At 35.7% G+C, this 7,522-nt stretch overlaps 1 protein-coding gene across 2 annotated transcripts; it reads left to right on the top strand.

The window, feature by feature from the left end:
• The first annotated feature begins 2,343 nt into the window (after nucleotides 1–2,343).
• On the top strand, nucleotides 2,344–7,149 carry LOC107820117 (ubiquitin-conjugating enzyme E2 7). Of its 2 annotated transcripts, none has more exons than XR_012700386.1 (6): nucleotides 2,344–2,567; nucleotides 2,676–2,778; nucleotides 3,916–4,013; nucleotides 4,121–6,152; nucleotides 6,244–6,321; nucleotides 6,833–7,149. XR_012700386.1 is itself a non-coding variant. In XM_016646333.2 (6 exons), the coding sequence occupies exons 1-6, from the start codon at nucleotides 2,513–2,515 to the stop codon at nucleotides 6,905–6,907; spliced, it is 510 nt and encodes a 169-aa protein (XP_016501819.1). In that variant the 5' UTR covers nucleotides 2,344–2,512; the 3' UTR covers nucleotides 6,908–7,149. The 2 variants fall into 2 exon arrangements, 1 of the variants encoding a protein (XP_016501819.1); XM_016646333.2 differs by having other exon boundaries at nucleotides 4,121–4,221.
• The last annotated feature ends 373 nt before the right edge of the window (nucleotides 7,150–7,522 follow it).

Below are 7,522 nucleotides of genomic sequence, written 5' to 3'. Positions count from 1 at the left end.
CAAGCATTTTAATATTAGCCTAATCCGCATTTGTAAGATGCTCATCACCATCACTTACATGAGCATTAAAAGTTGAGTTTATGAGGTTTTTATATTCATATGCAACAACTAAATTGTCATACATGTAATTCCATCTAGTTGGACAAGGTTTAGGAACCTTTCTTTCTCTTAGGCCAAATTCATTGCATCTTTTAAAATATTCTCTAAGCTTACTTCTACGGTTTGAATAAAAAAGTCAATTAAGAGCCATTTTAACCTTTTCAATTTCAACATTTAAAGTTTTCATACCATCACCCACAATTAAATGGTAAATATGACAAATACATCTAACATGAAAAATGTTACTAAATGCAGGATTTAGTGTAGTGGTAAGCAAGGCTACAACATTAGTGTTACTAGTAGCATTATCCGTTGAAATTGACATTATTTTATCACTAATGCAAAAATATCTACAAATATCTGTAACTGTGCTAGAAATAAACTGCCATGTGTAACATGAATTAATTATTCTATAACCAATAATGCGCTTTTTTTGCATTATTCACTCTTTATCAATCCAATGACTTGTAATAGTAAGATAATCATAGTCATTACCACTTCTACAATATCAGTAGTAATAGCAATACGAAAATTAATATGAGTAAATAAATAGCGCAAATATTGTTCATATTCATGTTTATATTTATAAATATCGCTCTTTACGGTTATGCGAGGACATCCTTTATAAGTAAGATTAAAAACTCTTCTAATATAATGCATAAAGTGGGAGTTAGACGGAAAACTATAGGGTGAGCACATAACAGTAACCATTTTTGCCAATTCTTCCCTGTCTTTTCTTGGGTCATAATATAAAATACCACTGATAACAGTATTAATTTCCGATTGAAATTGATTTGACCCGGTACTAGGGTCAGGCTCACTAGTTGGACTTGCCCCCGGACCGCAGCTTTCATTTGAAAAAATTTAACTTTATCTTGAGGGTGTATCATTATGTGTCTCCTTAAACTTCTCGTCCCCCGGATCAACATGGTTAAAGGCTAAATCTTTGCCACACATTTTACACTTAGCTTTATTTTTTTCTCTTATTTGAATAAAAAATGGCCAAACAAGAGATGTTTCGGCTCGTTAAGAAGGTTGTCTAGAAAAAGTAGGGGTAGTAACATGGGGGTCATCTAGGGCATCATTTAGATTAGTTGGGTTAACTTGAGCAACATGACTAGTGGGTGTATCATCATCCGGTTGCGTTTCATCTAAATCTATTCCTGCTCATCTTCTTCATCTATAGTTGGATTACCATAAAGATTATTCATATATTCAATCATCTAAGCGTTCACCACCACTAACATTATGCACATATTGACTATTCGTAAATTGTAATAAAGTATTATCACTATCAAGAATAGGAGCAGGTGGAGGGCAGGTATGGGGTTTGGGTAGGGAAAGCCAGGAAATTAGAGGAGGAATAGATTGGTCACTAGATTCATCACTCTTGAATTTTCTCTTATTTTTACTAAACATTTTTAAAGGAATATGCCATCTTAATTATAATTATACAAAGTAATTAAATAAAACAAACAAAAATATAATATTAAAACTAAAGAGTTAGAACGAGTTTACCGAATTGACGAACAACTTGTTGAAATAATTATCGTTGAAGACTTGAATACTTCAATTCATCAACTTCACAATTTTTCACACAGGTTGCAACAACAAAGTAACCAATTTTTGAAGAAAATTAGAGAGAGATTGAGAGAAATTGATGTTTTGGTGAAGAAAAATGAAAGAATGAGGAGTATTTATAGTTGAAAATAGGGAAAAAGTATAATTATAAAAAGTTTGGGGTTAAAACAAAGTTGAGGGGTTAAATGACTATTTTGGCAGCTATAACGACTATTTTATAAAGCCCCAACGATCAAATTTTGGTTTGAGATTTTTTTTTAAAATTAGTCGTTGGACCCGTTTAGAACCGGTTGAACCGGCCCACTTATGAGCCGGTCCCAAATCCAAACGGTCTCGAGCTTACCGGACATTTTAAGAGAACCGACCCACTTGGGCCTCAAATTCCCTGATCTCGGGCTTAAACCGGTAGGCCCGTTTAGGCCCACCGCCCATGTGAGCTCGCATGTCCGGGCCTGGGCCTAACAGGCCCACTTGGCACCCTTCCCTTAGACAGCCGTATCTGCACCACAGGATATGTAATTTTCTTTTTTTACCGCCACTTTCGATACTCCATTACTTATCTTATCAGTCAGTTTTAAAGAGACTTTTTACCCACCCCCACGCCCGGTCCTCCCCCCTCCCCCGCAAAATTTATACACACAGAAATAAGACTCTATACAATTCACTGCACCGCTTTGTATATAAATTCCATAATAATAACATCTCTATAAATTTCTGTATCCCTTCTCCTTCCATCTCTTTCGCTACCCTAGAACCTTCTTTGAGACCCCTTTAAATTCCTCACTTTCTCTCTCTAGAATCTCTCTCTTTCTCTCTCTCTCTCTGAAGTCATATGGCTTCAGGTTCTCCTTCACAAGCCAGTCTTCTCCTTCAGAAACAACTCAAAGGTACAATTCTCTATATATACCCATTTTTTGGGTTGTCTTTATTAATTGGGGTGTTTTAATTGTTTTATTTGGGTTTTTAATTTAAAGATCCGTGCTTTTTCCTTGCAGATCTCAATAGAAACCCAGTTGATGGATTTTCAGCAGGTTTAGTTGATGAAAATAACTTATTTGAATGGAGTGTTACAATTATTGGCCCCCAAGATACTCTATAGTGAGTCCTTTCTATTAAAAAAAGGATTTTGAATTTGGGCTTACAGTTCTCTTTTTCTCTCTTGAATTTGTTATTTTTTTTGGGTTTAATTAAGGACAATTTAATCGGGTTTTGAATAGTTTCTGGATTCCCTGTATGCAGTAATTCTAATGAGATTTCATGATTGATTAGTGTAATTCTATTGTGATTTCATGATTCAAGTTAATTGGGTTCTGAACTGTTTTAAGTCTACTGGCGAAGTTTGTAATTATGTGTGTGGGAATTTCACTAAGGGATGTCAAAATATAAAGAAGTAAATACACGAAGAAGCTACGGGGAGTCAACATATAATATATATGCATAAAAATAAATTTTTGACTTAGCTATACAATGTAATTTTCCGGTTAAAGAGTTGACACCCCTTAACCTAAGGTGGCTCCGCCACTGTGTGTGTGCAAGGGTTCTCTAATTTTATCTGGTAAAGATACTAGCTTTATATTGGAACTGAATGGAATATGGCAGAATATGTAGTTGATTTGATTGGTTGGTTGGAAAATATTGATTGAATGGTTGAAAAAATTGGATCTTGCGTCCACCTTTTTTGTGGTGATGAACAAGTTATAGACAGCATTTTCTTTCACAGGATACTTGTCTGAAATAAGAGTTGGGGCGGAAACTTATTTGAACTTTATAAATAAGGACCTCTTATCAGTCGATTTGCACTTTGTATTGGAATTAAAGTGAATATAGCAGAATATAACATCGAATTAGATTGATTGGTCGAAAAGTAGGATCTTAGCATTCATCTTTTTCGTGAGGATGATCGCTCTATCGGTTGCATTTTCTTTTCCTGCATACTTATTTGAAATAAGAACGGGACGAAAATTATTAAAAATAGGTTAACTTTTATCAGTTATCTTTACACTCTTTCTTGTTACTGGTTTTGAGAGAAACATTATTCTTAATTTTCCCTTTTCCAGTGTTTGCATTCCGTTTTATAACTGTTCCTCTGTTTGATGGTCCTATAACATTAGATATGATTTCTGAAAGATTTCACATGTGATTTAGTTAAGAGTATAGATTTGCATTGTCCAATGTTAATATGTACAAATAAGTTTGGGAGGAATGCCTAACGTTGCATAATTGTTATAATTGCAGTGAAGGGGGTTTCTTTAATGCTATCATGAGTTTTCCTCAAAATTATCCCAACAGTCCTCCAACTGTGAGATTTACCACAGATATCTGGCATCCTAATGGTTTGTAGCGACATATCTATTTTATAGGCTTCATTAAGCTGTTGATCTTCGTTACCATCATCATTGCTGATTTTAGTTTTTGATTGGTATTCCTGTATTATATACAGTTTACTCCGACGGAAAGGTTTGCATCTCAATTCTTCACCCACCCGGTGATGATCCAAATGGCTATGAGCTTGCGAGTGAGCGTTGGTCTCCTGTCCACACGGTATGGCTACTGAAATATGCATGCAGAGTATCTGTCTTTCCTCCTATGCCTGCTAATCTCACTCTGACTTCTTGCAGGAAAATTTGTTCCCTTATCCATTTCAAACAATACTGCAAAAAACTTACTTATAGTGTACTTAAAGGGGTTAATGTCTCTCAAGAATTTGCTACTGTTTCAATTTGGTTCCTGACGAATAATAAGAAAAACCAAAAAAGAAACTCCTAGATCTCCTGTGGTACTACTCTTAAAGAATAACAACTACTATGCTTCAGTCCCAAACGTGTTGGAATCCTCACTTCTTTTTTTAAGCTCAATTCATACCATCATCATGCCTAAATAAAATAAGAGTAATAATGAAAATAAGTTTTTATATATATAATAATAATAAAATACCTTGTCAAAAAAAGTTCTCTAATTAAAGCCTACTCCCAACTACAGTTTCACATAGATGGATCTTTTTCTTCCATTGTGCCCTATTTTTGGCTAAGTCTATATTGATTCCAAGGATTTGTAGGTCTTTCGAGTCAGCTTCCATCCATGTGATTTTAGGTCTACTTCGTTCCCTTTTAACACGCCTTCACTCACCATACTTCCACACCTACCGACCTACGGACTGGTGCATATGTAGGGCGACGCAAGTAGCACGCATTGAGGATAAAGCGAGAGAAGGTCGCAAGACAGGGCTAAACCATCTCAAGCGACCTTCTTTCATATTATCCTCAATACGTGCTCTACTTGCACCTTATGTTTCTGTGGAACATGGTCATTTTTATTTTATATAATTTTGTATGGCCGCACATCCATCTTAGCATCCACATCTCTGCAACAACTATCTTATGGATATGTTGGACTTTAGCATTCCAACATTCACTACCATATGAAATTGCCGGTCTTACGTTGGACCTAATCTTAAACACTGCCAAAATTCTTTTAGTGATCTTTTGATTCATTGCACTACTCTTTTCTTTGTAAAAGGCAATGTAAGGGCAAGATCACCCCAACACCTGGGATCTGTGATGCATGTTGTAGCATCTTGTGATTGCTGGCCTTCTTGTTATGATACTTCTTTTTAATGCTCAACTCTCTTGAAATATCCTGGTACTTTGCAATTGAGTAGGTCGTGGAATTTCAGAATGGACTCGTCTTTTAATCCTTTATCCCTTTGTCAAATGCATCATGTTTACTGTCTTCATTCCCAAGTGCATACATGAAAAGAATGTTCCAGATTTCTTTGATAATATCTGATGATGTAGCGAACATACATGTTTACTCTCTCTCTCTCTCTCCATGTAGTAGTGAACATATGAATGAGGAGTTAAGTTTGGTCTAGAAATTGCATGGGAGTTCTTTTATTATATGATCTAACTCTTGCATATTGGCTGATCATCGCTTATATTGACACCTCACTTGTTTAAGTAAGTTGGTTCTTGAGCTTTTTGTGATAAATTTGTCTCGTAGTTAACTCATACCGCCTATAGGGTTTACAACACTATAGGTATTTATATACTAGCATTTCCAAAAGCAATTCTATAATGCAAAAAAGAAACAAAGAATGATCTTTGATTTATGCCCTTTTAGTGTAAGTGGACAATAGTAGTGCTCTAGTCTTTTGTCTCTTTCTGACTGAAAGAACTTTTATGCTTAGTGGGGGACCATAAGTGACCCACCGGAAGTGGAGGGAAAGAGAGTTTTCAGCAGGTTTTACTGGACCTGACCATTCAACACTTTAAAGTATAGTATATACAACGTGATTCATATTTATTGTGATTCAAATGTCCTTTTTACATTTTCTTTCTTTTGTGATTGTTTGGGGCTATGTTGCTTGGAATCTTCAAATTCTGTTAGATGCGTGTCGGATCCTCTAAAAATAATGCGTTTTTGGAGGATCCGATACGGGCGCGGCAGCATTTTGGAGAGTCCGAGTGACACAGGTTTGGGGGAGAGCATCGTGTGTATACTGTTTTCTTTACTAAACAGTGTAACTTCTAATTAATCAAAATTGACTTGGAGAGTTTTATGCAGGTGGAGAGTATAGTTTTAAGCATCATATCCATGCTTTCGAGCCCTAACGATGAGTCTCCTGCTAACGTTGAAGCTGCTGTAAGTAATCTGATTTATGAATTTCTTTTCGTTGGTCCCCCATAAAGCAGGACCTACTTAATTTCCGCAAGGGTTGGAGGGCGATATTCTCCTTGTCTAATTCACATTGTATCACATACTCATTTGGGATTTTTTAGCTTTTTGCTTAGCGATATCCTGCTTCAATCTAAATGTTGTCGATTTCTCAACTTGTGGCAGTCAAACCTTAACTGAAGTTAAGATCTGTGTAATGATAAAGATCAATTAGCTGATGAATGATATTTTTGTTTTTGCATACGAACCTACAATTATTTAGATTTAACACATGTTTGCAATATGGAAGTAGCTGATAATTAAAATCCACGGAACAATTTGTAATTCCTTCTTTATGAACACACACTTGTCTGAATGTTTCTATTGCACTTTTAAACTTTCCCTTTGTTGCCCCTTTCCTCATTTCCTTGACACTCGTATCCGTTTCATTTGTTGCGCCTTCTAATATCTCTAATGTCTCGTGTATGGTGTTTTGCAGAAGGAATGGAGGGAAAAAAGAGATGAATTCAAGAAAAGGGTCAGTCGTTGTGTAAGACGGTCACAAGAAATGTAGTAAACATGCATGCCAACCTGCATTTCTGCGATTAAGCTAAGGAATTGGCATCGTTCTTTTGGCTGGCTGTTTATTTATTGCTACAAAAATGTAGAATTTGTTCACCGTTGCAGATTCTGTGTTGTGCCTTCTGGTTCTGGTCTTGGGGGTTTGGTCCTTTTTACATTTTTATTATCTTTTACTTTGATGAAGGTTAATTGCCATTAAGTTAGATTTATTTATAAAAGAACTTAGTTGCTCAACGTTGTGATCTCTGGCCTCTGCCTTTTAAAATTTTCTAATGCGACGTTCTAAATGTGGGTCAACTGTAACTTGGAAAAATAATACCCAAAAAAATACCGACTTAAGGGTAACGAATGCAACGGGAAGGAAGTCTTCTAATGATTCGTTCTCATTTTAGATGAGATGGTCCCAAATTTTAACATGTGGTAAAGTTGCGTACAATAGGCAATAGATTTTTGTGGTATGGCCCTTTTCGGATCTGGCGCATAGCGAGAATTTAGTGCACTGAATCATGGATCACTTTTTTATTAGAGCATGTAGAGAATCCAAGTATGACCTTCTAGTTCTGCCCTTGCTTAAAATATTAAGTTTTTATATATGGAGTATGTAAGT

Source organism: Nicotiana tabacum, chromosome 16, assembly GCF_000715075.1.
Source record: "Nicotiana tabacum cultivar K326 chromosome 16, ASM71507v2, whole genome shotgun sequence".
NCBI lineage: Eukaryota > Viridiplantae > Streptophyta > Magnoliopsida > Solanales > Solanaceae > Nicotiana > Nicotiana tabacum.
The sequence above is the reverse complement of the archived record's forward strand: the minus strand, read 5'-3'. Positions and strand labels throughout refer to the sequence as shown.